Source organism: Salmo trutta, chromosome 5 (assembly GCF_901001165.1).
Source record: "Salmo trutta chromosome 5, fSalTru1.1, whole genome shotgun sequence".
NCBI classification, from domain to species: Eukaryota; Metazoa; Chordata; class Actinopteri; order Salmoniformes; family Salmonidae; genus Salmo; species Salmo trutta.
Window position 1 is genome coordinate 60,576,077 of NC_042961.1, and position 16,206 is coordinate 60,592,282.

The following is a 16,206-nucleotide window of genomic DNA, read 5'->3' on the forward strand; positions in this document are numbered from 1 at the left end:
ACTTGCAAAAAAAATACATATTTAACCATAAACGTGTTTCGAAATGCTGCTTTCGCAGAACACGTGTCCGCAACTAGCCAGGTCACATGAGAACCTACATGATTTAATGGATGTCTAGCTACGGTGGTTGTAACTAACATTACTGTTAACTTTTATAATTTTCTCCTTTCCAGATGCCGACGACTCGAATGTGCTGCTCGGGTAAGCAACATATTACTTATTAAATACCTGCTTACGTGGTGGTTTTAGTTAGCAATTAGCTAACCACGTGTCATGTTAGCTAGTATGCTAGCTCGCCAGTTAGGTGAGACCAGACCATCAGTCGTTATAAACCCAACGTTAAGAGGTCTGTGCTACGGTGATGATAAATGAACTCTCTCTTACCGAATCAGCCTTTGAAGAAGAAACTTCTTTACCAGATTCTGAGTAGCATTTGGCCCCTGATTCGACTGTCGTTGCTGCGCTAATGGCACCTTATTCTCAATAGTTTACTACTGATTAACGTTGATCTGGTCAAAAGTAGTTCACTGTATTGGAAATAAGGTTCCTTTAGCGACGATATCAATGTCGGGTTTTATATACCTGCGTGTTGTCTGTTCATAAATGGACCTCCCTAACTTCCTCCCTGATCAACAGAAATGCAGGACAGATACCAGGGAAGTCCAGGAGACTGACACGTGAGTGCATTGACTTACCACTAGGATCATTAGATGTGTTCAGCTTATCAGCCCTTCGCCTTAAAGGGATTCGCCAGGACCCTTTATCTAATTCCCAAGTTAATGGATACAACTTCACTGTGAAGGTAGCTTTGTAAGTGAATATTCACTATCGTTAGCGCAGCTATTAAGAATATGGTTAGCTAGCATGCTAGTACACACCTGTAGACTTCCAGTCGTTATGCTAGCTTTGGTTAGCATTGGCTTGCAAAACTACATTTTAACTTACCTCAGTTTGACTCTGACATAACATATGTATCCATGACTTTATCTGTCTGGGGAAGTAGGTAAAGGTCCTCTGCCCTAAATCCATAAGTATCTGTGTGTGCACTTGGAAAACTGTCTTACAACTAAATAGGGAAGTGGACTTTCAGGATTTGTTACCTGCCTCACAAGTGACTGGCTGTAAATGATGATCCTCAATGACAAGCATATATCTGATTTTTTGGTGATGCTAACTTTGATCTGATGGCCTCCTTGTCCTGTGTTCCAAAGCCTCTTGTAATATACAGACTAAGTCACTAACATGGATGTGTTCTTTGCTCAGGTCTGCATTACTTGTGACATGACTTCCTGACTTCAAGGCATCTGAACAGAATCCCCACTTGGAGTTCCATTCTGGAATAGGAATGTGTGAGTTCCATGTGAGTTTATTCACTGGTGTTCAGGACAGTTCCAATGGCACCAGATTTCTATGTGGTCACTACTTATGAGCTTTATATGATGATCCATTGACAAGCATATGTCTGATATTTTGTGAAGCTACTGTTTGATCTGATGGGCTCTATTCAAGAACCTTCTATCTTCTCATAGAAGCCAAACTATAACTAACATTATTTTGTGATTCCGTCTATAGAATACCTGATTCCAGACCACGAGACTGGTGCACTTTCTGAAAATCCAGGTTGGTGAAATATTAACACACTGGCTTCATTTCAAACAGTACCCCACTTCCCTTTATAGTGCACTACCATAGACCAGGACCCGTGCACTATAAAGGGAATAGGGTGTGACTTTGGATGCAGACACTTTCACTATCCCCTTTTGGCTGGCCAACTATACAAGATGGCTACTGGGACATGCTACAGTCCCAATGATGTTAAACTTAGCTCACTTTGAAACTATGTGAAACGACGTGAACTACTGAGTGACTGTAGCTAATGCAGCAGTTGTATGTTTAAATGTTCTTTACAGCTGAACACTAACTTCCTTTCTCATTTTAACAGATGTGGGGATGACGTTTCCTAAAGGGACTAACACTACCTTCACTGGTGAGTTCTTCCAACAAAGATCAAACTGGGTTCCCCACTATGGCTAGGATTGGTCTTCCACCAGTATACTTGTTGGTGGAATCCCAAATGGCACCCTGTGAACTGCTCCTGAGTGGCGCAGGGGTCTAGGGCACATATGGCTGTGTTTGGGAGTACCATCGGGCGGCTCACATCTGAGCACAGACAGTCTGTCTCCTCAATAAGTAGTCCACTGCATAGGGACTGGGGTGCCATGTGGGTTGAGTGACAGAACTCTGTGGAACCAGTCACTTGATGCTGCTACAGTCCCAATGATGTTAAACTTAGCTCACTTTGAACCGATGTGAAACTACATGAACTACTGAGTGACTGTATATAATGCAGCAGTTAGTCATCGACTTCTCAATCATCACACTAATAAAATGTGCCTTTCCTTCAGGGTTTGGGTGCTGTGGTCAGTGGAATTGCAGCGTGGACTCCAACATACTGGTAAGTTGTGTTTCTGAAACTGTCCCAAATGGCACCCTCTATATAGTGCACTACTTTTGATCAGAGCTTTAAGGGCCCTAGTCAGAAGTAGTGCACTAGAAAGGGGGGTCTTTCCCAGAACAACAATAGTTCTCTGCAACCATGATAAACCTTTTTGTAAACTCGGTCTTCTGAATTCCTCTTGTTGAATAATAACCTGACACCCTGCGGAGTAAAGAACCCTCACTTGACTGTCTTGTTGCAGTCTAGTTACGTAACCATTTTGTTTTACAGTTGACTGTCCTGAAACAAGATGGCTGCTCTAAGCTATGCAGGTAAGGATCCATCCAGTCTAAATGGATATTTTAACACCAGTGTCTTGTCCTGGAAGTGGTAGTTCAAACATTAAGGTTATTGTATTGATATTTGCACAGCTTTGTCAACTTTTTAACTTGTATAGTTTAGCTGAACGCAACATGTTTGAGCTATCCCGTCCTTCTGCTGAACATGATGAATATTCTCTTTGGAATCTCGTTCGTCTGAACTCCTGTTGAGAAAAGGAATAGCTGACTTCAGCAGAGGGCTACGTAACCCTGTCATAAAGGCTACATATGTTATGTCTAACCCCCTCCTTGTGCCTGCCTGGTATCTGGTCCCCAACCAGACATTAACCTGAAGCATATGTCTTCGTAGGTTCCTCTGTATGTGGCTGAACAGGGAGCCGTGATGCCGACTAGACTGGTGAGTTTTGGTTAATAAGTACGTTTGGTTATTGTCATCGGAAATGAATCTAGTCCTTGTATCTTAACCAGAGCCTCTGCCTTAGCCACAAGCTATAACCAGTCTAGTGTTAATACTCACTGCAAACAAGGGTGAATTGTTGATGTTTGGTAGTCATGGTGACTCTGGCTCCTGGTGATGACACCCGCACGCGTCTTACGCCCTGCGTCGACGACAGAACCTGCAAAGGTGGACCCACTGGCGTTGCCAGGGCAACAAGGGGACAGCTGGTTGGGGTTACCAACTGTCTGATGGGACCAGAGACTCACACAAAATATCATTTGGCTCTGCGTTGTTCCAAAATGGTTATTTATTGATGGTACTGCAAGAAAATATATAGTTTAAGCAGGATTGAAGTTAGGATACTGACTTGCAAATAACTAGTGTCCTGATGTAGTACAGGGCCCTTGTCAGCACTCCCATATTTAGTCTCTCAGGTGGTAGTGCTGGTCTAGGAACAGTTGGTTGGTTTACCCTCTGATCTATCAGCCAATAAAGCAGTCGTTAATGTCCTGCTGTTCAGCATGTTTATTTAGCCTCTCCTTCAGGTCCTGATGGTGGTACCAGACTTGTCACTAGAAGATGCCTGTTACTGAACTACCTCAAGGTGTGTATGATCCACTTAACTTCTGTCCTTTATAATGTAGAAGTGATGATTTCCTGTTACCGCCCCAGTCTGATGTTCAGCTGACTGATTGGTTACTGAACTGATCTCCACTACAGCAGTGTGTTCTGGGGACCCAGAGGAGTGGTGGGTCCCCAGGATTAGATAATGCTGTGCTGTAGACTGATCTAATGACGGACCACTAGTTCTTACAACGTCACTTAATAATCCCTCAACTCTCCTCCCCCAGTTTGTCCATGTGGGTCTGCAGTCTTCAGGAAGGTGTGTATGATTTTTGTTTTGACAGCATCTTCACTCACTGACTCTCCACCTCTTGCACTTGTTACCAACTCCACTTACCTTTTACCTACTCTTTAAAAGTCACTGAGTGAACTACAATTCCCATGAACACTTAACAACAGCGCACACCCACCACATGGAACATTCTGGAATGCTGTACGTGATGATCTCGGGATGACAGTTGGTTGGCTTCTGTCCGGTGCTCTGTGGCTGGCATCAACCCAGGTTTCCCATCGGTCCTCCTGTGGGTTGGGCAGACACTGACAAGCCTGCTCTTGGTTAAGGGGCAGGGGTAAGGTGGGCTGCCTGCCTGGAGGGAGGGTGTCTGGGTGGGAGGCTTGGAGCCAGTCCTTGGCCCGCTGGATGGCTACAATGACTGAACCTTGAGACTGATCTCATTTCAGAATGCTCTGCATATAGTCTGCAGTACCTAATGTACTTCTGCATAATGTCTAATTGTAATCTGTTCCAGCCTGGCCACTGGAGAACTGTTGCTGCACTACCTCAAGGTGTGTAGGATCAACTTTCACTTTGATCTGTTGCCTTTAACTTCTGTCCTTTATAATGTAGAAGTGATGACTTCCTGTTACCGCCCCAGTCTGATGTTAAGCTGACTGATTGGTTACTGAACTGATCTATATTCTAGAGCAGTGTTTCACAATCCTGGTTCTGGGGACCCAGATGTAAGGCTTCGTTTAGACAGACTGCTCAATGCTAATCTTTCGCTAATTAGTCTTAAATAATCAGACCCTGATGTTGACTGCAGGTATTTACTTAAGTAGCTATCAATATAAACTTCAGAAATATAGTATTTACTTAAAACCTCTTACATCTAGACGTTCCGCTAGCGGAACACCTGCTCCAATATCCAATGGTGGGCGTGGCGCGAAATACAAACTCCTCAAATCCAAAAACTTCAATTTTTCAAACATATGACTATTTTACACCATTTTAAAGACAAGACGCTCCTTTATCTAACCACATTGTCCGATTTCAAAAAGGCTTTACAACGAAAGCAAAACATTAGATTATGTCAGCTGAGTACCCAGCCAGAAATAATCAGACACCCATTTTTCAAGCTAGCATATAATGTCACAAAAACCAAAACCACAGCTAAATGCAGCACTAACCTTTGAAAATCTTCATCAGATGACACTCCTAGGACATTATGTTATACAATACATGTATGTTTTGTTCAATCAAGTTCATATTTATATCAAAAAACAGCTTTTTACATTAGCATGTGACGTTCAGAACTGTCATTCCCACCGAACACTTCCGGTGAATTTACTAAATTACTCACGATAAACATTCACTAAAACATAATTATTTTAAGAATTATAGATACAGAACTCCTTTATGCAATCGCAGTGTCCGATTTTAAAATAGCTTTTCGGTGAAAGCACATTTAGCAATATTCTGAGTAGATAACTCGCCATCACAGGCTAGCTATTTTGACACCCACCAAGTTTGGTACTCACCAAACTAAGATTTACTATAAGAAAAATTGGATTACCTTTGCTGTCTTCGTCAGAATGCACTCCCAGGACTTCCAGTTTACACCCAATGTTGTTTTGGTTCCAAATAATCCATAGTTATATCCAAATAGCGGCGTTTTGTTCGTGCGTCAAGACACTATCCGAACGGTGACGAGCGGACGTGTATCGTGACAAGAAAATTCAAAATATTCCATTACCGTACTTCGAAGCATGTCAAACGCTGTTTAAAATCAATTTTTATGCGATTTTTCTCGTAAAAAAGCGATAATATTCTGACCGGGAGTCGTTGTTTTCGTTCAAAGACTAAATATAAAATGGGCTCTTCACGTGCATGCGTGCACCCGTCTCATCCTGAGATCGACCACTTACAAGATGCGCTAATGTTTTTCAGCCGTGGGCTGCAAAGTCATCATTCAACGTTCTGCCGCTTTCTGAGAGCCTATGGGAGCCTGAGAAAATGTCATGTTACTGCAGAGATCCTTTGTTTTGGATAGAGATGATAATGAAGGCCATGAAATGGTCAGACAGGGTACTTCCTGTACAGAATCTTCTCAGGTTTTGGCCTGCCATATGAGTTCTGTTATACTCAGACACCATTCAAACAGTTGTAGAAACTTTAGGGGTTTTTCTATCCAAATCAAACAATTATATGCATTTTCTAGTTTCTGGGCAGGAGTAATAACCAGATTAAATAGGGTACGCGTTTTTTATCCGGCTGTGAAAATACTGCCCCTATCCATAAAAGGTTAAGTAGCTATCAATATAAACTTCAGAAATGTATTTGTTATTGGTGAAACCCTGTTTTCCAAACACCCTGGTATACCACCCAAGCCTTGTTCTAGGGGGGAAAACACTTGTTGACAGTTGGGTCCCCAGGATTAGAATCCACTGCTATAGACTGATCTCATGTCTCACTACTAGTTCATACAATGTCACTTCATGCTTTCCTACTTTCTCCCTCTAGGTTTCTGCCCCCTGGTTGAGGTCCTAGTGTCTGCAGTGTTTGGAAAGGTGTGTGACTTTAGACAGCATCTTAACTCTCCTTCCACATGAAGCTTTCTGGAATGTTGGAAATGATGAGGTTGTTTCATCCAGTCAGGTGGCAATCCTGTCCTGTGCTCTGGGCTGGATAAAGGTCTGGCCTCCCATCGGTCCTCCTGTGGGTTGGGCAGACACTGACAAGCCTGCTCTAGGGGACAGGGGTAAGGTGGGCTGCCTGCCTGGAGGGAGGGTGTCTGGGTGGGGGCTTGACCCTGGACCACTGGCTGGATGGCTGCAATGACTGAACTATATTCTCCTGATCTGGTTTCAGAACGCACTGAATGTAGTCTAGTAATCTAAGATTGGAATTATTTGGTTTTAAAACTGTTGTCTTTTTAGGTCTCGTTGGCTGCTGAAGTGTTGCTGTGCTGGTGGAGTGTGAAGGTGTGTAGTGGGAATGACTTACGGTTCCAGTATTATAATGCACTGAGTATAGAGGACATTAAGAACACATTCCTAATATTGAGTTTGCTCTCAGAACAGTAAGCTCCAGTAGCTGGATGTCCTTTGGGTGGTGGACCAGTGTTGATACACATGAGAAACTGGTGCACCTGGCACCTACCATACCTCATTCAAAGGAACTAAAATCCTTTATCTTGCCCGTTCACCCTCTGAGTGGTACACAATCCATGTCTCGTGGCTTAAAATCATTTTAACCTGTCTGTTCATCCACACTGATTTAACAAGTGATGTCAATAAGGGCTAGCTGTCACCTGGTCTGGTTAATGTATTGTCCACTCAGTGTAAATGTGTTGTAATGGAAAAGGGGGGCAGATCAATACTAGGAAGATGTTGTTAATGTCCTGTTGAATGTTCCTCTTGGATCATCACTCTGACCCATGCAGTTTGTTAGACACTGACCTGATGAGTCATCATTACCGCCCCAGTCTGATGTAACGCTGACTGATTGGTTACGCTCTGATCAAGTCATCTCATACCTTGTGTATTAGTCCCTACAGTATCACCAGGGTTTAATTCTCACACTATTTTCCCTCTAGCTCTCCTGTTGTACACCGGCAAGCCCTCTTGCACTCCTGTTTGGTCAGCAAGGAAGTGGGTCGTCTAGTTGGAACTGGGGAGAACCAGGCCAAGTCAATTCAACCCTGTGACTGTTTTGATGTATAAATAAATCTACAAATTAATGCTTGTCCTATTTTTCTTTCTTGGTGATAATAAAAAGACTTTGAATTTGGCCGTTTTGAATGAACCATGTGGTGTTCTGAATTCAATACTGAACAATGTGACATTTCCTGTCATCTCATATCATTATGTAGTTGAGATTTTACTGGCTATAGGTGAGAATATGTTTCTGGGATCCGTGCGAAATTGATAATTTCGCAGAGCTGGTTGACGGTAGGTCCTGTATAAAAACAATCGTATCAATTAGTAGCCCCAAATTGTTAAACAATGATGCGGTAGGGAACTCCATTTGGGCTCTGAGCACTACAAGGTAATTCAGTGTTTGCTCTTTTGAAGCTAGTTCCCGGACACAGATTGATAGTGCAGCAGAACACCACTGGATAGAATACCTGTACGTCTCTAGTGGTGAACTGGGATAGTGCAGCAGAATGCAACAGTCCTATAATCTTTATCAGTCAGATGGATGGTAATTTCTGTGGCATTAAAAAGGTCTTAGTCTGACATTGGACATGGTGCCAAATAACCTTTCACCTGACGGATGCATGCTTTCCTTAAAGGAAAATTACACCAAATACGGTGTTTTGGTATTTGCAAAATGCATCATGGGGATTTCTGTATTTTGAAAGTTACATATCTTGAGAAGTTGATTGTTGACAGGCAAAACATTGTGGGACTATGTCACAATGGACTAATGACATTAATACCAGAATATGGTTTTGATGGAGTTTTCCTTACACTGGTTTCTAGAACTCCCTGGAAAACTGTATTTTATGGTATTATTCTGTAGTGATGAAATTAAAACCTTTTCAAGACATGAAGTCAAACTGTTACTCGCCAACACTAACCATGGTGGTGTGACTGAATTTAATATACAGTTACACACCAACACTAACCATGGTGGTGTGACTGAATTTAATATACAGTTATACACCAACACTAACCATGGTGGGGTGACTGAATTTAACAGTTACACGCCAAAACAAACCATGGTGGGCTGACTGAATTTAACAGTTACACACCAACACTAACTATGGTGGGGTGACTGAATTTAATATACAGTTATACACCAACACTAACCATGGTGGGGTGACTGAATTTAATATACAGTTATACACCAACACTAACCATGGTGGGGTGACTGAATTTAATATACAGTTATACACCAACACTAACCATGGTGGGGTGACTGAATTTAACAGTTACACACCAACACTAACCATGGTGGGGTGACTGAATTTAACAGTTACACACCAACACTAACCATGGTGGGGTGACTGAATTTAACAGTTACATACCAACACTAACCATGGTGGGGTGACTGAATTTAACAGTTACACACCAACACTAACCATGGTGGGGTGACTGAAATTAACAGTTATACACCAACACAAACCATGGTGGGGTCACTGAATTTAACAGTTATACACCAACACTAACCATGGTGGGGTGACTGAATTTAACAGTTACACACCAACACTAACCATGGTGGGGTGACTGAATTTAACAGTTACACACCAACACTAACCATGGTGGGGTGACTGAATTTAACAGTTACACACCAATACTAACCATGGTGGGGTGACTGAATTTAATATACAGTTATACACCAACACTAACCATGGTGGGGTGACTGAATTTAATATACAGTTATACACCAATACTAACCATGGTGGGGTGACTGAATTTAATATACAGTTATACACCAACACTAACCATGGTGGTGTGACTGAATTTAATATACAGTTATTCACCAACACTAACCATGGTGTGACTGAATTTAATATACAGTTACATACCAACACTAACCATGGTGTGACTGAATTTAATGTACAGTTATACACCAACACTAACCACCGTGGTGTGACTGAATTTAATATAGAATTATACACCAACACTAACAATGGTGGGCTGACTGAATTTAACAGTTACACACCAACACTAACCATGGTGGGGTGACTGAATTTAACAGTTACACACCACTAACCATGGTGGGGTGACTGAATTTAATATACAGTTATACACCAACACTAACCATGGTGGGATGACTGAATTTAACAGTTACATACCAACACTAACCATGGTGGGGTGACTGAATTGAATAAAGTATTAGGTATTTTATTAGGATCCCCATGTTGCAAAAGCAGCAGCTACTCTTCCTGGGGTCAAAACAAAACATTTGACAATATACAGAATGGCATAATACAGAACATCAATAGCTCAAGGGCAGAACTACATATATTTTTTAAAAGGCACACGTAGCCTACATATCAATACATACACACACTATCTAGGTCAAATAGGGGAGAGGCGTTGTGCCGCTAGGTGTTGCTTTATCTGTTTTTTTAAACCAGGTTTGCTGTTTATTTGAGCAATATGAGATGGAAGGAAGTTCCATGCAATATGGGCTCTTAAAAATACTGTACGCTTCCTTGAATTTGTTTTGGATTTGGGGACTGTGAAAAGACCCCTGGTGGCATGTCTGGTGGGATAAGTGTGTGTGTCAGAGCTGTGTGTAAGTTGACTATGTAAACATGAATGTTTCTTATATATTAAATCTAAAACCAAGAGCACTGTATTTGGTACAAATCATTCCTTAAGTTCTAGACCTCAGCTGAATCTGGTAATGAATGGTGTGGCTGTTGAACAAGTTGAGAAGACTAAATGACTTGGCATTGCCTTAGATTGTAAACTGTCATGGTCAAAACATATACAGTTGAAGTCAGAAGTTTTCATTCACCTTTGCCAAATACATTTAAACTCAGATTTTCACAATTCGTGACATTTAATCCTAGTGAAAATTCCCTGTCAGAGGTAAGTTAGGATCACCACTTTATTTTAAGAATGTGAAATGTCAGAATAATAGTAGAGAATTATTTATTTCATCACATTCCCAGGGGGTCAGAAGTTTACATACACTTAGTTAGTATTTGGTAGCATTGCCTTTAAATTGTTTAACTTGGGTCAAATGTTTAGGGTAGCCTTCCACAACCTTCCCACAATAAGTTGGGTGAATTTTCGCCCATTCCTCCTGACAGAGCTGGTGTAACTGAGTCAGGTTTGTAGGCCTCCTTGCTCGCACACACTTTTTCAGTTCTGCCCACAGATTTTCTATAGGATTGAGATCAGGGCTTTGTTATGGCCACTCCAATACCTTGACTTTGTTGTCCTTAAGGCATTTTCTCACAACTTTGGAAGTATGCTTGGGGTCATTTGTCCATTTGGAAGACCCATTTGCGACCAAGCTTAAACTTCCTGACTGATGTCTTGAGATGTTGCTTCAATATATCCACATAACTTTATTTCCTCATGATGCCATCTATTTTGAGAAGTGCACCAGTCCCTCCTGCAGCAAAGCACCCCCACAACATGATGCTGCCACCCCCGTGCTTCACGGTTGGGAAGGTATTCTTCGGCTTGCAAGCCTCCCTCTTTTTCCTCCAAACATAATGATGGTCATTATGGCCAAGCAGTTCTATTTTTGTTTCATCAGACCAGAGGACATTTCTCCAAAAGTACGATCTTTGTCCCCATGTGCAGTTGCAAACTTTGGTCTGGCTTTTTTATGGCGGTTTTGGAGCAGTGGCTTCTTCTTTGCTGAGCGGCCTTTCAGGTTATGTCGATATAGGACACGTTTTACTGTGGATATTTTTGTACCTGTTTCCTCAAGCATCTTCACAAGGTCCTGCTGTTGTTCTGGGATTGATTTGCACTTTTCGCACCAAAGTACGTTCATCTCTAGGAGACAGAACGCGTCTCCTTCCTGAGCGGCATGACGGCCGCGTGGCCCCATGGTGTTTATACTTGCGAACTGTTGTTTGTACAGATGAACACAGTACCTTCAGGCGTTTAGAAATTGCTCCCAAGGATGAACCAGACTTGTGGAGGTCTACATTTTTTATCTGAGGTCTTGGCTGATTTCTTTTGATTTTCCAGTGATGTCAAGCAAAGAGGCACTGAGTTTGAAGGTAGGCCTTGAAATACATCCACAGGTACACATCCAAATGACTAAAATTATGTAATTTAGCCTATCAGAAGCTTCTAAAGCCATGACATCATTTTCTGGAATTTTCCAAGCTGTTTAAAGGCACAGTCAACTTAGTGTATGTAAACTTCTGACCCACTGGAATTGTGATACAGTGAATTATAAATGTAATATTCTGTCTGTACACAATTGTTGGAAAAATTACTTGTGTCATGCACAAAGTAGATGTCCTAACCGACTTGCCAAAACTATAATTTGTAAACAAGAAAGACCTGATTAGAATGAGGTTTTTACAGAAAAGCAGGTTGATTTTATTTAGTTAATTTCTTTTTTGGTAGTTTGTATGATATTTTATTTATTTTTACCCAAATGTTTTCCTTTTTATCCACCTGCCCAGTAGGTGGCGGAATGCACATTTAATTGTTGCGAACGCCATTATACCATAGAAGAAGGAGGAGGAGGAGGGACAGCGACTTCAACATCTGGTCATTCATTGATTTTCATTCGGGTCAGAGAGAGTTGTTGTGGTTTCTCCTCCGTGTGTGTAAACTTTTTCATTTTCTCCTCTCATGATGCTGACGACTCGGTAGAGAATATACCTCTCAGGTAAGCTGCATATTACTGAAATGTCTGCCATGCATGGTACAATGACTCACTTTAGCGGCAGTAAAACGATACAAGCGTTAGTTTGCCAACTGGCTAGTTTGGTGGTTTTTGTTATCGCCTAGCTTACCACGTGTCGTGTTGGTGTTAGCTAGTAGACTAGCTTTCCAGGTAGGAGAAGTGACTGCACCATCACTCTCTTACCGAATCAGACTTTGAAGAAGAAAATGATCAGATTCTGAGTAGCATTTGGCCCCTGAGTCGACTGTCGTTGCTGCGCTAATGGCACCTTATTCTCAATAGTTTACTACTGATTAACGTTGATCTGGTCAAAAGTAGTTCACTGTATTGGAAATAAGGCTCCATTAGCGACGATATCAATGTCGGGTTTTATATGCCTGCACGTTGTCATGTAGTGGTGCTACCATGCTCTGTTTTAGCTCTCTCTTTATGTAGTGGTGCTACCATGCTCTGTTTTAGCTCTCTCTTTATGTAGTGGTGCTACCATGCTCTGTTTTAGCTCTCTCTTTATGTAGTGGTGCTACCATGCTCTGTTTTAGCTCTCTCTTTATGTAGTGGTGCTACCATGCTCTGTTTTAGGTCTCTCTTTATGTAGTGGTGCTACCATGCTCTGTTTTAGCTCTCTCTTTATGTAGTGGTGCTACCATGCTCTGATTTAGCTCTCTCTTTATGTAGTGGTGCTACCATGCTCTGATTTAGGTCTCTCTTTATGTAGTGGTGCTACCATGCTCTGTTTTAGCTCTCTCTTTATGTAGTGGTGCTACCATGCTCTGTTTTAGGTCTCTCTTTGTGTAGTGGTGCTACCAAAGTTCCAAATACATTAGTTGCTAGGTGTTGATTGGAAAAAGTTGCCAGGGTAGTCTGAAAAGTTGCTAAATCTAGCAACAAAATTGCACGGATGGCGTCTTTGTCGTGTTTTGTCCAATTATATAAAATCCCAGCTCCCCTCCCCCAGGAGGCTTTTTGGTAGGCCATCATAGTAAATACTAATTTGTTCTTAGGTTACTTGCCTAGTTAAATAAAATGAACATTGTTCTGGTCAAAAGTTGTAACGTAAACTAACTCACTTTTGTACGTGGCGCTGGTCCATACAATTGACCTTATTTTAGCGCCCAAAAAACGTAATACTTCCAGATCAGCTGTAATATCAATACCATTTGTAAAGCGCAATTTCTCCCCTTTCCAACAAAATCAATGACGAGGCCTTCATGATGCCCACCTCTGCATGATTCAAGAAGGCGATGAGCTCCGTCGGGTCTTTTTAAAAATGGCGGGTGGGGAAGCTAAACCTATTGTGTGACACGGGAACCAAACCGGCTGCGCAGGGGCGCCATCGTGCATAAATGTATTTTGTCTCCCCAGGACTTGCTGCGCGTCTGCGTCAGAAATAGGAATGACTCCTATTTTTCCCCTTGTTAACGCAGACGCTCGTTGACGTGCGTGAGCAGTGTGGGTGCAATAATTGAATAACTTTCATTTTGGAATCTATTTTGCAACACTCGCGCATGTGACGCGAGCGGTGTAGTCAGGGTATGATGGTGAGGAGAGATGTCATGTGGGGGAACTTATTTTTTCACTCAACCTGTCCAACTTATCACCTTGTCACCTCTAAAATGTAATTAAAACCCTATAAAGAGTATAATAATAATGTATCATTACATACCTTTTTGAAGGTTTGTGTCAAATTTTAATCGGGTTTTTAAGGCGGTGCTAAAGTGATCTTCAGAGGTGAACAGTGGCTTTTGAGTCATGATAGCCTGCAGTGATGATGCAAAAAATGGCGAGGTATCCCCCTTATCCTGTCCCTTGTTTTCAAACGGTGAGGGAAGTGCTACACCTGGTGGAGAGAGGCTGTAAGACAGAATTAGATGCTTTATACGTGTTGTACGTTACGCCATTACCATGTCAATCAACGCTTGAATAGAAACGTATTTCACACCACAACGCAGTCAATTAGTTTTCTTTGCAGCCTATGACAGATAATTATTTGAATGTCGCGGCACATTTGTACGGAATGGGGTTAGCGTACGTTACACGGTATTGGAATTATGGTTCCATTTACGACGCTTCCGATATCTGGTTCTATATGCCTGCACGCTGCCTGTTCATAAATGTAACTCTGTAATTTTCCTCCTGGCTGTGTCCCGCTTCTCAGCCCTTAACCTGTCTGGGGTATGTGTGACGCTAGCGTCCCACCCGCGGGAGACACCATTCAACAGCCAGTGAAATAGCAGGGCGCCAAATTCAAAACAACAACAAATCTCATAGTTCAAATTTCTCAAACATACAACTATTATATCCCATTTTAAAGATACACTTCTCGTTAACCTCTCTAGGGTATGTGGGACGAAATCGTCCCACCTACTCAACAGCCAGTGGAATCCCGTGGTGCGGTATTCAAATACCTTAGAAATGCTATTACTTCAATTTCTCAAACATATGACTATTTTACACCATTTTAAAGACAAGACTCTTGTTAATCTAACCACACTGTCCGATTTCAAAAAGGCTTTACAACGAAGCAAAACATTAGATTATGTCAGCAGAGTACCCAGCCAGAAATGATCAGACACCCATTTTTCAAGCTAGCATATAATGTCACAAAAAAACAAAACCAGAGCTAAATGCAGCACTAACCTTTGATCTTCATCAGATGACACGCCTAGGACATTATGTTATACAATACATGCATGTTTTGTTCAATCAAGTTCATATTTATATCAAAAACCAGCTTTTTACACTAGCATGTGACGTTCAGAACTAGCATACCCACCGAAAACTTCCAGTGAATTTACTAAATTACTCACGATAAACGTTCACAAAAAACATAACAATTATTTAAAGAATTATAGATACAGAACTCCTTTATGCAATCGCTATGTCCGATTTTAAAATAGCTTTTCGGCAAAAGCACATTTTGCAATATTCTGAGTAGATAGCTCGCCATCACGGGCTAGCTATTTTGACACCCACCAAGTTTGGCCCTCACCAAACTCCGATTTACTATAAGAAAAATTGGATTACCTTTGCTGTTCTTCGTCAGAATGCACTCCCAGGACTTCTACTTCAATAACAAATGTTGGTTTGGTTCAAAATAATCCATAGTTACGTTCAAATATCCTCTTTTGTTTGTGCGTTCAAGACACTATCCGAAGGGTGACGCGCCCGACGCGTTTCGTGACAAAAAATGTCTAAATATTCCATTACCGTACTTCGAAGCATGTCAACTGCTGTTTAACCTCTATGGGCTATGTGGCCCACCCCTGGTACACCCTATCAACAACAGGTGAAATATCAAGAGCGCCAAATTTGAAAACAATTAAATGTCATAATTCAAATTTCTCAAACATACAACTATCTTACACCCTTTGAAAGATAAACATCTCCTTAATCTAACCACGTTGTCCGGTTTCAAAAAGGCTTTACGGCGAAAGCATAAAGTTAGATTATGTTAGGACAGTACATTGAAAATAGCTGTGTGTAATGTTTTGTCAATGCAAAGACACGCATCACCAAAAGCAGAAAACCAGCTAAAATTATGCACTAACCTTTGACAATCTCCATCAGATGACACTCCTAGGACATTATGTTAGACAATACATGCATTTTTAGTTCTATCAAGTTCATATTTATATCCAAAAACAGCGTTTTACTATGGCGTTGATGTTGAGGAAAACTTTTCCCTCCAATACCGCCAGTCAAATCAGCACAACAAATTTAAATAATTACAATTCGAAAACATTGGTAAAATATTATATTGTCATTCAAAGAATTATAGATTTACATCTCTTGAACGCAACCG

The 16,206-nt window shown here is 41.4% G+C and overlaps 3 protein-coding genes and 5 non-coding genes across 20 annotated transcripts in view; 7 read left to right on the forward strand and 1 right to left on the reverse strand.

The window, feature by feature from the left end:
- The window catches only part of LOC115194677 (zinc finger protein 37-like), a 1,069,572-nt gene that overhangs the window by 568,138 nt on the left and 485,228 nt on the right, over nucleotides 1–16,206 (reverse strand). The window lies entirely within an intron of this gene.
- LOC115194676 (gastrula zinc finger protein XlCGF26.1-like) overlaps nucleotides 1–16,206 on the forward strand; it is a 900,659-nt gene that overhangs the window by 459,918 nt on the left and 424,535 nt on the right. The window lies entirely within an intron of this gene.
- LOC115194672 (uncharacterized) overlaps nucleotides 1–16,206 on the forward strand; it is a 41,576-nt gene that overhangs the window by 17,756 nt on the left and 7,614 nt on the right. For 3 of the 13 annotated variants that reach the window (XR_003878432.1, XR_003878433.1, XR_003878431.1), the window contains exons 5-18: nucleotides 174–201; nucleotides 637–677; nucleotides 1,264–1,360; nucleotides 1,573–1,620; nucleotides 1,943–1,987; nucleotides 2,406–2,455; nucleotides 2,729–2,769; nucleotides 3,128–3,175; nucleotides 3,763–3,821; nucleotides 4,069–4,100; nucleotides 4,591–4,627; nucleotides 6,582–6,628; nucleotides 6,998–7,042; nucleotides 7,657–7,797. Coding sequence is in view for 1 of the 13 variants with exons in the window: in XM_029754557.1 (XP_029610417.1) it covers nucleotides 3,797–3,821; nucleotides 4,069–4,100; nucleotides 4,591–4,627; nucleotides 6,582–6,628; nucleotides 6,998–7,042; nucleotides 7,657–7,767 (297 nt within the window). In the remaining 12 variants the exon portion in view is untranslated. Of the gene's footprint in view, nucleotides 1–173; nucleotides 202–636; nucleotides 678–699; nucleotides 803–1,263; nucleotides 1,361–1,572; nucleotides 1,621–1,942; nucleotides 1,988–2,405; nucleotides 2,456–2,728; nucleotides 2,770–3,127; nucleotides 3,176–3,750; nucleotides 3,822–4,068; nucleotides 4,101–4,590; nucleotides 4,628–6,581; nucleotides 6,629–6,997; nucleotides 7,043–7,656; nucleotides 7,843–16,206 lie in introns of those variants that run through there. The other 10 variants (XR_003878434.1, XR_003878437.1, XR_003878442.1 and 7 more) reach the window with 10 other exon arrangements.
- LOC115195032 (small nucleolar RNA SNORD30) lies at nucleotides 2,938–3,009 on the forward strand. Its single transcript, XR_003878572.1, has one exon. It is a non-coding gene; the product is annotated as a small nucleolar RNA SNORD30 (small nucleolar RNA).
- LOC115195050 (small nucleolar RNA SNORD22) lies at nucleotides 3,345–3,471 on the forward strand. The gene has a single exon (XR_003878589.1). It is a non-coding gene; the product is annotated as a small nucleolar RNA SNORD22 (small nucleolar RNA).
- Nucleotides 3,857–3,926, forward strand: LOC115195038 (small nucleolar RNA SNORD31). The gene has a single exon (XR_003878578.1). It is a non-coding gene; the product is annotated as a small nucleolar RNA SNORD31 (small nucleolar RNA).
- Nucleotides 4,684–4,753, forward strand: LOC115195047 (small nucleolar RNA SNORD31). Its single transcript, XR_003878586.1, has one exon. It is a non-coding gene; the product is annotated as a small nucleolar RNA SNORD31 (small nucleolar RNA).
- Nucleotides 7,515–7,584, forward strand: LOC115195044 (small nucleolar RNA SNORD31). The gene has a single exon (XR_003878583.1). It is a non-coding gene; the product is annotated as a small nucleolar RNA SNORD31 (small nucleolar RNA).